Source organism: Schistocerca americana, chromosome 3 (genome assembly GCF_021461395.2).
Source record: "Schistocerca americana isolate TAMUIC-IGC-003095 chromosome 3, iqSchAmer2.1, whole genome shotgun sequence".
Taxonomy (NCBI): domain Eukaryota; kingdom Metazoa; phylum Arthropoda; class Insecta; order Orthoptera; family Acrididae; genus Schistocerca; species Schistocerca americana.
The window spans coordinates 483,184,565-483,198,885 of record NC_060121.1 but is presented as its reverse complement, the minus strand read 5'-3'; the positions used below and the strand labels follow the sequence as shown (position 1 = coordinate 483,198,885).

Below are 14,321 nucleotides of genomic sequence, written 5' to 3'. Positions count from 1 at the left end.
TGGTGTTTCTTGAGGGAACGTTCAGCAGTGTAGAATATATCCCGAGCAACATGTACCTTATTCTGATGATACTCCTATTACTTCAAGCTGATAAACAAGGACAATGGTAGGGTACACCTTTCCAGGACAATGCCTGCGAAATTCAACGTGCTTTCCAAGGTGGCCACGACAATCTGAACGGCGCCATTGAGAAAGAGTGGGATGTGATTACGGCGTATAGTCCAGTCTGCATTAACAGCAATACTCTTTGACCGATGTCTTACACCTCTGTGGTGAATTATTGGCTCAACTGCAGGCATTCATTGTAGCTAGATCAGAGTCAACAGTAACCAAGATCACTTTTTTGTAGGTTACTGGCGCTAGTATTATGATACTATACCTTGTACGATCCGTTTAATAAGTCATATAGGGTGATTATTATCTAATAGCGTATTTTGGCGTAAAGTTTATAGAACAGCAACTAAGACCATTGCTTCACTTGTTAATAACTAAAGTAATGCTGGGTACTGCTTTTTCCTGGTAATGCCAGATTTAGTAAAGAGGGAATCCGGGATCACGACTGAGTAGAGCACAGCATGCTAACGCCTATGTACAAGAAGTGACGACGATACTCTCACTTCAGTATATCCGCAACTTCGAAATGTTGCATACTGTGTGACTGTTCCTTTCGTATTAACATAATCATCACCATAATGTTCTTCTTACAATGTTCAAACTAAACACGCTGGTCTCCCCAGGTTCCCCTGCGGGTAGGTCGATGTCTCTAAACTTTTATTTCGAATGGTCTCAGCAAGAGCACACACATATACAAGAATTATACAATCACTTCAGCATTATCTATGCTCACAAAAAGTAGTTTTCTCACCACACAGTATACATTTAATTACTGCCATAAGTTTCATTTACTTATGTCCCTTGAAAATCCATTAATGGAGTGAATAAATCCTATTTCAGTGAGCTCTACTCATGAAGCTATTCAATCTAGTCTTTTCTAAATTGTTCATATCAACATGTGTAATAAAAGACGCTCCGGAATAGTCGCGTGCGTTAGCACGCCGCTTCCGATTTCGGGGAGACCCTCAGCGGCTCCGGATTGAATCCGTATGGGGGCTGAACGACAAGGGTGTGCCAACTAGGCTGTGTTTGCTCTTTAGGCAGTATCCCACATGTGAGTAGGTAATTGTCGGGCTGGTATCCACGTTCCACCTCAGTTACACGATTCGCAAGAATTTCGAAAGCCTCACACTTTCACATCGGATACCACTAAACGTAGAGAGAGAGGATACACAAGTTCCGCCTCGGAGAAAGGAGAGGACGGGGATGGGGAGGGTTTAGACGGGGTGGCGGGAAAGGCGTCCAAGGCCACACTCTACCACTATCATTGCCAAATACAGATTGACACGCAGACGTCGTGAAGCTTCGGGATAAGGCCAAGAGGAAAAGAAGAATATGGCCAGCTGCTAATCATCGAAGAGAAAGCCCGTAACAGACAAAAAAATTAAAACCTATAGCACATAAAACTCGTAACATCATATAGTCCCATGAGAATTATTCACGCGTACAGGACGCTATCCTGTCTCAGTCTCACCTAAGCAAATGTTATGGACCTCTGTACCGCTCCCTTTATAGTCCTTGAACAATATGCAGTCGATTTTGTTTCTCACATCCTATCCAAAATACACTATTGGCCATTAAAATTGCTACACCACGAAGATGACGTGCTACAGACGCGAAAATTAACTTTCAAGAAGAAGATGCTGAGATATGCTAATGATTAGCTTTTCAGAGCATTCACGCAAGGTTGGCGCCGATGGCGACACCTACAATGTGCTGATATAAGGAAAGTTTCCAACCGATTTCTCATACACAAACAGCAGTTGACCGGTGTTGCCTGGTGAAACGTTGTTGTGATGCCTCGCGTAAGGAGGAGAAATGCGTACCATCACGTTTCCGACTTTGATAAAGGTCGGATTGTAGCCTATCGCGATTGCGGTTTATCGTATCGCGACATTGCTGCTCGCGTTGGTCGAGATCCAATGACTGTTAGCAGAATATGGAATCGGATGATTCAGGAGGGTAATACGGAACGCCGTGCTGGATCCCAACGGCCTCGTATCACTAGCAGTCGAGATGACAGGCATCTTATCCGCATGGCTGTAACGGATCGTGCAGCCACGTCTCGATCCCTGAGTCAACAGATGGGGCCGTTTGCAAGTCAACAACCAACTGCGCCAACAGTTCGACGACGTTTGCAGCAGAATGGACTATCAGTTTGGAGACTACGGCTGCGGTTACCCTTGACTCTGCATCACAGACAGGAGCGCCTACGATGATGTACTCAACGACGAACCTGGGTGCACGAATGGCAAAACGTCATTTTTTCGGATGAATCCAGGTTCTGTTTACAGCATCATGATGGTCACATCCGTGTTTGGCGACATCGCGGAGAACGCACATTGGAAGCGTGTATTCGTCATCGCCATGATGGTATGGGGTGCCATTGGTTCCACATCTCGGTCACCTCCTGTTCGCATTGACGGCACTTTGAACAGTGGACGTTACATTTCAGATGTGTTACGACTCGTGGCCCTACCCTTCATTCAATCCCTGCGAAACCCTACATTTGAGCAGGATAATGCACGACCGCATGTTGCAGGTCCTGTACGGGTCTTTCTGGATACAGAAAATGTTCGACTGCTGCCCTGGCCAGCACATTCTCCAGATCTCTCACCAAGTGAAAACGTCTGGTCAATGGCGGCCGAGCAACTGACTCGTCACAATACGCCAGTCACTACTCTTGATGAACTGTGGTATCATGTTGAAGTCGCATGGGTAGCTGTACCTGTATACGCCATCCAGGCTCTGTTTGACTCAATGCCCAGGCATATCAAGGCCGTTATTACGGCCAGAGGTGGTTGTTCTGGGTACTAATTTCTCAGGACCTATGCACCCGAATTGCGTGAAAATGTAATCACATGTCAGTTCTAGTATAATATATTTGTCCAATGAATACCCGTTTATCATCTGCATTTATTCTTGGTGTAGCAATTTTAATGGCCAGTAGTGTACCTTCTGGCCAGGCGCATCCTATATCAGCTCCTCACATCAGTTCAAGTACGTGGAATAAATTCGGCTGTATTACATATTTATGAAACTGAATCCCAGCACGTCACTGCTTTCTTCGTCCTTGTTATCGCGCTTCTGTTTGCACATCCCATCTTTCCTCCTTTTCCAGTCTCTTCAATCCTCTCCTTGGGTAATTTTGACAGTCTTCGAGAAGCAGGTCATGACATTATCCTTAAAGTCTACCCATGCTATCAGTCGTAACCTACACTAACTATCCTTTCGTAAATGGGAGCCCAAACCCATCTTTCTCCGCCCTAAACTGAATCGTACACGACTCCATAGTCCCATGTTCGATCTATTAGACTCTCCCCCTTACACATTCAGTCTCATTTTTTATAATATTATCTTCAGTTTTATACTCGTCTAGGTCCATAACCTATAGTAACAGGACAAATCATCATATACACCCACAGTGATTACAGAACCATGCACATAATTAATATCATGACATCACTTTTTCATCAAATAAGTGTTTATGTTTGTCTTTAAAATATATTTCTCGATGACTGAACGGCGTAATCCAAGAGCTGAAAAAAGGTGTCAGGAATGTCCGTTTTTTTCCATTACCACACAGAGAGTAGCTCTTGGAACACTATGAAAAGCTCTATAGAAGTGTCACTACAGCTCTGCAAGATCTTACTATTCTAAATCGTATCTGCTCTTTCATGATTATATCTTTGGTACAAATGGTTCAAATGGCTCTGAGCACTATCGGACTTAACATCGATGATCATCAGTCCCCTAGAACTTAGAACTACTTAAACCTAACTAACCTAAGGACATCACACAACACCCAGTCATCACGAGGCGATTATATCTTTATTACGCTATTCAATCTCTTCTTCATTTAAAAAAAAATTGCAACATACAATCCATAACCAGTATCTAAAAGACTTAACCTCTATAGTTCACTGGACCTTGTTTATTAAAAACATGTAGCTCAATTGCTTTGTTCAGGCTTTGAGAAACTTTCGAGAGCTACAAAACATGTTCAACAGGGGCAAAGGTGTACTATAAAGTAGGCATTACCGTACTATAGTTTAAACGTTCCACAGTATCGCATTTGCATAATATTTTGGAAAGAAGTGATTCTAAGACTGTGGGCATGCGGTAGCATAATACGGCAACAGCTGAACAGGTTGACTTACCTGCCGCCGGACATAGTCGACCAGGCCGTCCATGCACGGCTCCATGCAGAACGAGTGCTGACATGGCAGTAGTTTCGGGTTACGGTATCGGTCCAGACAAATGGCGCATGTAAGCAGCTGTTCGAACTGCTCCATGCTGAAACAAAGGAAAAATAAGATAGTAATCTTAGGCCAGAAAATATGCAGAAAGTTGTAGATAAAAATTATTGAAACGAGTATCAGGTCGAAATAGGTGCCTATGCCGTACTGTTATAATACCTCCTAGCAAAATGTTAGACCATAAAAATAAGGAAATCATTGTTACTAAATCAGAAATACAATGTCGGTAGGCATGCGACAACATGCGCTACTTAATATATTCCAAAACGCCGCGCACAAAAACAGGATTCTTCCGGAGATGAAACCTCGGGTTCTATTGGTAATAGAAAACTAGGGTAAAGTGTTTTGGGAAGCACTTGGGCTAAGGACCATTCGTATACCCGAAAGAACGATCTTCTTAGTGTCACTATCCTAAGTACAGAGTCAAAATGTGAATATTAACACACTTGCTCCTGCATACGAAAATTGAGCAATTCGACTGTTCCTTTTTTGCAATTCATGTGGTCTACGGTGGGCTGTGAAGGGATTATGGACTCACCATTATTTCACTGGTCGTTCCTTAGAAAACCCCAAAAAAGTACTTTTACCATTTTTTTCGTACCAAAACCGAGGCGGGAATTCCAAGATTTCTATGTCTAGCAAATGGCTGAGATATTTACGATATATTTCTAAGAAACCGACCTCGAACAATTTTGATAATGTCCTTGTCGTCTTTATTCATTACCGAGCTACAGAAGTTCAAATTTACCCTATTTCTATCCCTAAAACACGCATGTAAAATCCGATATGAGACAAAATCTAAATAATAAGTAACCGTAAACAATTGCTCAAATTTTGATGGTGTATTCTCTAGGCATTCATCTACAAGTGTCATTTTCCCGTTTTCAGAAATCCTTATTAACTTGTGGACGGTTCATTAGAAAACCCAAAAAAATGCCTTTAACATTTTTTGTTCCAAAACCGAGCCACGGGTTCCAATACCACTATGCACAGCAAATGGCTGAAATTTTTGTGATATATTATTAAGATCACGATCTTGAACAAACTTGAAAGTTTCCTTGATTTTTATCTTTTCCGAAATATGGAGATTTTAAGTTACGCTAGATCTATACTTAAAATCCGGTGCGAGGAGAAAACCTAATTTATAAAGTGACGTATCACGGAGAAATATACTGTAAAGTGTCTTCATTATCATCAGAAGGGTTCTGGAAACCTTATGTTGAAGTACTGAAGCACATACAAACTGTCTGTGCATTTAAAATATGGTCTAAGTTGTAAAGTTAGTTTTGTGTTGGTTAAGTTTGACATAAGTAAACTGTCAAAATTTTACTGACTCATAAAGTTCTTTTCATATGAGCGACATGCCCTGCTGTGGCAAGGAAAAGAAAGTAACTAGTGGAAAAATACTTCTACCAGAGAACAAAAAAGGCGAATAAGCTCCTCTTTAACAGACTCTGTCTAAAAAATAGTGTATCAAGTGCCTCGTTCTACGTTCCTCAGCACCTCTGAAAATTTTCTAAACAATGTTAGCATGTAAACATATTCGCGCTTTCTTATTCTGAGAGAAAAAGAGACAGTGGCAGTAGGACTGGAAGGTAGTTGACAGTGGTTGTGGTGTAGAAAGAGCGAAGGAGACAATGGCAGCATGAGAGAAAGAAAGGGTGACAGTGGCAATGGAACATAGTTGACAGTGACACAACAGTGCTAGGAAAAATGAAGGAGACGGTCCCAGTGGGAGAGGAATAAAGAAACGAAGAAAGTGGAAGTGGGTGAGAGTTGTTGATAATGAGAGACAGAGTCTGTGATAATGTCAACGACGAAGAAAGAGATGGAGACAGTGAGAAGAGACAGCAGCAGTAGGGAGGAATGAATGAGATAGTAGCAGTAAGAGAGAGAGCAAGAAGGAGATAGTGACAGTGAGGAGAGACTATAGTAGAACAGAACGAAGGAGACTGTAGCCATGAAGTAGGAGACAGTGGCAGTTAGAGAGACACAAAGAGATGTTGACAATGAGTTGGGCTGAATGAGTGAGTGTGAATGGGCGAATGGGAGTGGACGGGTATGAGCGACTTACAGCGCTGGAATAATGGGTGTGAGCGAGTTACCGTTAGAGGAGCTTGGGGGAGTGAGAGGTGAGATGCATGTTAAAAAGATTTCGAATATTTCGCACGCTAAAATTTTTGGAAACATTTTTAATGGTGCTGAGGAAGGTAGAATGAGGCAGCTGGTAACCCTCTTTTCAGTCAGAGGCATTTAAACAGGGTCATATTCACCTTTTTTGTGCTCCAGTAGGAGCGTTTTTCCGCTGCCTTATCTTTGAATTTACGCGATATAGCATAAAACTTTTCAGTGTCCTTATTTGCTAAACATGGATATATCAGGCTCTGTAGCGGAACATTCAACACATCAGGTTCCACCCCATACTCTGTCTTAGGCAGTTCACATTGCTTGTCAAAGTAATCATAAAGGGCAAATTGTATTTATCTAATACTACTGTATGCCATACACACAAGTGATGCGATGGCTATAAAATACCCAGAAAATATACTAAATGAACAAAGAAAAGGAAAAGGAAGCATAATCTTAAAACTAAAACCATTTGCAGCATAGAAGTCACGTCTCTACTCTACACGACGTGTTAGCATCAGATACGGTTTAGTCGAGAAGTGAAAGCGAGGAATGAATGCGATAGCCTTGCATATGTTCCATTTTGCATGTTTATGTTTTTATGGTGAATACAATGAGTGTCAACATCAGCACGTGTAAAAGAAAGAAAACGGTAATATGAAAACAAAACAAAAATGGAAGTTAGACGGGAATATTTAGTGCTTAGGTTCTGTTTGGTCACTTCTGAAACACATAAACAAGTGTAAACAATCACCTTATTATATATTAACTACTCGTCTCGGTGGGTTACTTCTCTTTCCTCAAGTGGATTTATTTAAAAAGTAATGTAAAAGTAATAGTTTATATGTACGATTTTTATGGTCAATCATTGGTTCTGTCTTTGATGGCGGGGGCCTACTTTGCTGAACTGTGTTTACATTACAAACTTCGGTTTTCCGGATGTAACTTAAGCAGAGATAGTGCAATAGGAGGTGACAAGGGCAGCAGCTATTACTGTGTGGGAAATGTTGACATGGGATGAAACAGGATCATGTTACGTCTGCTATCATCTCTCACTGGAGAGCTACGTACAAGGGATGCACAAATATATGGAAACATCACAAACGCAACACAGTACCATACCTAAAACAGAGTAAGAAAACCGTTGGCACTCAAAACAGCTTCCAATCATTTCGGAATGGATAAATACAGGCCCTGTATGTTTCTTAAGGGAATCTTATACCATTCTTCCTGCAAAATAATGGCAACTACAGCCAACGGTGATGGAGGTGGATAGAGATCACGCAACCTTCTCTCCAAAGTAGACCACAAATTCTCAATAACAATGGAAATGGAAATGAGCGTTTTGCGTCATCGGCCGGAAGGCCCCTTGCGGGGCAGGTCCGGTCGCCTTGGTCCAGATCTTATTACATTCGACGCCACATTGGGCGACTTGCGCGCCGGATGGGGATGAAATGATGACGAAGACAACACGACGCCCAGTCCCTGAGCGGAGAAAATCCCCGACCGAGCCGGGAATCGAACCCGGGCCCGTAGGACGGCAATCCGTCAATAACATTGAGATCCTGTGACTGAGGTGGCCACGAGAGATATCAAAATCCATCGTCGTGCTCACAAAAACCAATCCTCGACGATCTGACCTGTGTGGACAGGGGCCCTGTCATTTTAGAACATAGCATCGCCACTGGGTAACGCACATAGCACCATGGGATAGACCTGATCAGCCAAGATGGTTACATGAGCCCCAGCAGTAATGCGACCTTGCAGAGTGACCTTGGAATCCATGGAATACCGCTATATTAGTGCCTAAATCATCACCGAGCCATCGCCATGTTTCACTCGAATCTGGACGTTGGAAACACTGTGAAACGAGAGTCATTCGACCAAGTAACGTCATGAACAAACTGAACACACACACACGTGTGGTACAAGGGAACTGCATATAAAAGCTCCCTTCCCAAAGAAATAAGATGCCTAACATGTACAATATATGCCCTTACAATTTCGGTACTGGGAACTGAAACATGAATGTTTTAACAATGTATATAACTTTTTTAAGGTGAGTTTGTTTTCTGTTATCGTCATGAAATTACAAGGATAAGCCAACAAGTATCTGCAATCAATTTTTATAGTTTATCACAATAGGGGTTCACAGTTTTTACTGATATATACTGAAATACTTTCTCAACATAGTCAGCTTGCTTTTCGATGCAGTTGGTTTACCGCTGCACAAGGTTTCCTATAAGCTCTGAAAGAAAGACCTTCGATTGCGCAACAAACCATACATGCACAGTTCCTTCCCCTCTTAACCGTAGCTCAGTCTATCGCCTCCTGAATCATCTGTAAGCGGATCATCTCCAGCGACGACTGGTTTCAGAAACGCCTACCTTCATTAGCACTACGGCTCAGCAGGTGACGATATGTTTGGTTTGTAGGGCGCTCAACTGAGCGGTCATCAGGGCCCGTACAAAGTCCCTTTACAGAGTCCAATTTTTACACAATCCAGTCTAGTCACTGTCACGAATGATGATGATGAGGAGGAGGAGGAAATGATGGGGAAAACACAAACACCCAGTCTCCAGGCAGAGAAAACCCCCAACACGGCCGAGAATCGAACACGGTACCTATGATCCAGAGGCGGCAATGCTAGCCACTAGACCACGAGCTGCGGACGGCCCAGTAGGTGTTGACACATCTTCATTTGGTTACTCTTGACTTCTCCATCCAGTATTTTTTGGAACCCATCTAGCCATCTAGCACAGACTTTCTGAGCCCCTTATCCATGATTTCACATACAGAATCATGACTAACTGCGTATGATTTGCCACATCATCAACAGTCACTCGTCTGTTATTCAGAATCAAGGCAGGGATTTCTTCAATATTTGGCGCTGGCTGTGGCTGCAGTTGGACGCCTCACTATTTACTCACCGTTCACGCTCGTTTGACCATTTCTGAACGGTTCAATCCACCGGTAAACACCACAAAAATCGGATCGCGAGACACTGTTCTTCTATGGAGCAAACAGATACCGACGCGGCTGTTTTATGTCACAACAGTGCAAAGTGGATTGATGTGATAACGCTGCAACCTACCACAGGCGAAGATAATGGTGCTGTGTAGCGGCTGGTGAGCATACAAAGCAGAAGAGCCCACCTAAAGAGAATATGAACAACATTGCAGATACTTATTGTCTGACGTTAGAATGTGAACTCATTATTTGCGCAAAAAAAGAAAAAAAAAAAAAAAAAAGGTGGAAAGAGCTTTGTCCACGAAAGCCTAGCAACGTCTTCACCTTATCGAGGGAGCTGCCTGACGTTTGATCTCGTTCAGGAGTAACGGTCTCACTTGTAAAGGTATCACCTTACGTGACATCATTCGCACCCCAGAGGGACACGGTATGGAACTTGGGACGTCTCCCTAGACCATACCAGCAGTCTGTGTTATCTAGAGCAGAACGTTGTGAGGCAGGGCTTTCGCAGGAGACTGGGAAAACGTTTACAGTGAGGAGGGGGTCGGTTTACGCGTCACCTGCCAATGCGGCGCCTGGCTCGCGGGCTTCGCCGTTGCGGCAGAACCAGGAGGCGCCGGGGTGCGAAATGGGCCAGCGGCGCCGCCGCCTCTGGACGCCCGCCATGATCCACTTACTGGTCGGCCGCACTCACACTTTTAGACAGCACGCAAATATCCCAAGTTTACAGCCTCAGGTCGAAAGCCGTTCTCCCAGCTCCCTAGTTTTGCAGCAACCAGCTTTGTGATCGGTTGGGTTGGTCAGCGGGAACCGGCTGTCAGCAATAAATCTAGTGTTTTTTTCCCGAACCCATTGTTCCATGTAGGTCTGATTGTTGATCTAGAGACTGTTATAAAATATTGGTTTCTTCGCAGGAATGTGAAACATTGGTCGACTATCAGAAACGCTATTTCTTATATACCATACCACCTTTGAGCTTTCCTGATAATTTGATCTTAATTCTCCTGTATTTGTGTCTAGCAGCGTAGTAACAGATAATCTGTACGTAAGTGATAGGATGTATGGTCGTACCATTTCTATTCTTTGACATTCGTTATTGATTTTCATAATGTGTAGATGCTGACTGAAGCGGCGTATGAAAATTTGTATCACGACTGGGATTCTTACCTGGGTCTCCTACTCTCTAGGCAGACGCTCTAACTCCTACGCCATACTGGGACAGTCTTTACATATATACAGCACAGGAACTTGCGACCTCAAAAGCTCTAGGGAACCACATAGTTTCATTTGGCTAAAGCACCTATGCCTGAGTTTAGGGAAGGATCCCCCGTTTCGTTCGATGCTGAGGTGCCAGTCCAGTACAGTTGGAGATCCTCTCCAATGCTATTGAGTTTAGGGGAATACCAAATGAGCTGAAGCTCGAATAGGCGTTTGGACTGAGGAGGGTGGCGTGCTGGGATAATCCGTGCAGTTGTGCAAAGCCAATGTGCCAGGGTGGCGTACTGGTTAACGCATCTGCCTAGTGAGCAGGAGACCTGGATTTAAATCCCAGCCTTCGTACGAATTTTCACTCGTAACTTCAATGTGCATATATGCATCATAGATCTTTGAGACTTTATAAGGTCTCTGGAACCATTCAGTTCGTTTTGGAACATTAGGAACGATCTGAGGGTGGACTCTCCTCCGGAAACGACCGAGTTCAAAGTTATGAGGCAAAATCGTTCTGACACCTCTGTCAGAGGAATACCCGTACTGGTATTGCTCTTGCTAAGACTGTGGGGTACGCATCTTTCAGAGGTGGTAGTAGGGACCAAAACAAGAAAAAATGTCAAGTATTTGTGGACTCTGAAATGCATATCTTAAAAGCTACGAGCACTTGTTCGCTATTTTGGAATACATTTCGTCTGCTGAACAAGTTTCCATACCTATTAAGGCAAGCATTTTAAAGCCCATATTGACTGAACATATTTTTCGTGTTTTGGTCCATACTGTCTACTCCAGAAATATGGAAACCAAAGAGTTTATAAGACAAGAGATGTGTTTCACAGTGTCAAAGATGAATAAGTGCCCATAATTCTTAAGGCATGCGTTTTAGAGCCCATGTTTACAACATATTTTTCACCTCTGAAAGGTGCATAACCTAAAATCTCACATACAACAGAACCGGTACATGTATTCCAGTGTCAGAGGCGTCAGAAGATTTTTCACTTGTATCGAATCGGTCGTTTCCGCACCAGGGCCCTGGCCTCAAACTGATACAGTTACCCCTCTCCGTCGCCCCTGAAAGTTTGTAGCACCATCACAAAAATCACCTTTTATAGTGTTTCGTGCATGGTACATTGTGCCAATGTTATCCGTGTATATATGCATCTGTACGCGCTCCAATCTCTCTTATATTTTATCTCAAGATCCCTTCGCAAGCTTTACCTTGGTGGCAGCATAATGGTCGCATACCCATCTTCTAATACAGTTTCTCTAAATTTATCCAACAGAGATTCGCGAGAGCCATGGACGTTTTTCCAAGGTTACATTCGTCCACTAGGCGAACTGTGGCAAAGGAAGGTTCAGCTCACTATCAGTCATGTAGTTAAATGTTCGTTCTGCTGTTGTTAAGAGTAGTTGACTACAGTTTCTAACCATAGTTTCAGCATTCAGAAGGTGCTCACAAGGACTGACAAGAATTACCTCGTGTGCTGATGGTTGATATGTACTATTCTACACTTGAAACCGCTGCGTTCTCCTATTTCGGATCTGAACTAAGAAGGTATGTAGCAGCTGGAAGGGTGACAACATCGAATAATATGCACGAAACTGTTCCTAAATTGCTAAATCTGCGAGTCAACTAGCAACGCTTGCACCGCTCACGTTTCGTCTAGGACTCAATGCCAACATTTAAACGACTGCATCCTGGACGTATCCTGACGGATGATTAGTTTGTACCAATTTACATTGACTGTTTTTTCACACACGCCACGTGATTTCGTGAGCTGTAGTTGCTTTTGTGATTTTATCTTGATTTATTGGAAATAATGTATATAAAGGGGCATATTTGTCGACGGATGCAGCGTATTGGGAACTAGGGGACGTGTCGCAGCTCTAGATTCTTGAAGCTGTTGCCTTATGTGCAAGAATGTCTGCAAATTAGATATCATTTGGTTAATCTTCCTTTTCTGTGCGTCTACATCTGCATTCTCGATATGGATTAAGTCGCATCTTATCGAATGAACGGTTTATATTATTATACTGATTATTCAGGAGGGATTAGTGATCAACATTAAAACTTGGAGCACAGTATTTGACAGTACAAGTGCGCGCGTTGAGAAGCAAAGAGTGTAGCAGCAGCATGCCTTAGCCCACGCAGCAGGCGGCAGCCGTGACGTCAGCGGGCGTGTGCGGCCAGCGGTTTATCCCAAAATAGTCGCCATGGCTCCGGTTGCGCTACCTGTTGCCATGTTGGGAGGACCCGCCCACCTGTTGCCGTAGGTCTCAACCCACCACCTGCATGGTCCCTGAAACTCTGATCATGCTTTCTTCGGATCGAGACTCACAGCTTTCGAGAACCGTGTTAAGGTCAGAGGTTTTCTTAGTGAACCCAGATTGCTGACAGTTACTCACTTAGCTACGTCGAAGGATATCCAGGATCGACTCCTGTTGAGGAGCAACTCTCACCCGCGCTCCCATCTTACTTTTATGTCTTATATTAACTGAAGTGTGAGTCATGGTTTTTTAGGCTATCCGACTACACACCACTGCGTTGACTTGCCTGTCAGGTGTCTCAAATATGGCTGCTTCGACGACATCTGTGGCCTCAGTGCAGTCTTGCTGTCCCATAAAGAGCGGATCACGCATTCGAATCCCACACTGCACGTGAATGTGGCTTTAAGTGTACAGTTGTAGTACATCACTTTGTTATTTGTATACAGATTAAATTAAAACGATATGCAGCAGGGTACATCGTAACAATATTTCCTCGTCACGCCTATGTACTCGCTCTGTTTACTGTTATGGATAACAGGACCAGTTTCCGGTAGCCGCAGGAAAGGGACATTTCACTATAAAGACGATGGGCTGAACTTTCCCTAATCTACCTAAATAGTTGTGGTCTGAGCTTACTAAGCTGGCTTAAGTGCGAATAATTTTCCCATGACTACTAGTGTTTTCCAGCACGTGTTGGAAACAAAATTCTTAAGGACCGAACAGGAATGAGTACTTTCTGAAAAAAAAAAACGATTAACAGGAGCAGCGAATGACCTAGGGAAATGCTTGAATTCGGTTCCTGACGTTGACTGGCTGACAGGGCTACATATTGAATATACTCGTGGAACGGTTCGAAGTTAATGAAGTCGAGGTGTTGTGGGGTTGATGATGCACTTCGTGGCCTTACATGGCGGAGCTGGTATTTTAAAGTTTTTAAGTGAAGCCAGAAGCTGACGATCCGTCGTGATCAACAGAGTTACTTTGCAAGCTGGAAGGGCTGCAAGTTCAATTTCATTTGTCATAATCGATGTTCTAAAATTAGCATGTAAAAGACATCCGAAGATCGATTTTTTCCGATTTTCCCATTGCGGTATACAACCTCAAAAAGTCGACTACAGGGCAAGAGAGGCAGAACAACACGCATGCAAATATCACACAAAATTCTTGTGCAAACTTTTGCACCTGACAATAGAATAAATTCTCGAAACGCGTCGTGCTAAGCATAAGAAAAACGCGTAACTGGTGCAGTATTTCATTATTTAAGTTTCCACCCACAGGCGCGGAGTTCTTTTGGGATTTTTTCGGTTTCCTAGACGAGCGTAATGCCTTCTCGTTATAGTTTCACTTTGCGTATATTTTCTTTCTCATTTTCGA

The 14,321-nt window shown here is 43.3% G+C and overlaps 1 protein-coding gene across 4 annotated transcripts in view; it reads right to left on the bottom strand.

The window, feature by feature from the left end:
* The window catches only part of LOC124605816 (RING finger protein nhl-1), a 286,175-nt gene that overhangs the window by 65,207 nt on the left and 206,647 nt on the right, over nucleotides 1-14,321 (bottom strand). For all 4 annotated transcript variants that reach the window (XM_047137730.1, XM_047137732.1, XM_047137733.1 and 1 more), the window contains one exon: nucleotides 4,275-4,410. In XM_047137730.1, coding sequence (XP_046993686.1) covers nucleotides 4,275-4,409 — 135 coding nt within the window. In that variant the 5' untranslated portion in view covers nucleotide 4,410. The remainder of the gene's footprint in view (nucleotides 1-4,274; nucleotides 4,411-14,321) is intronic.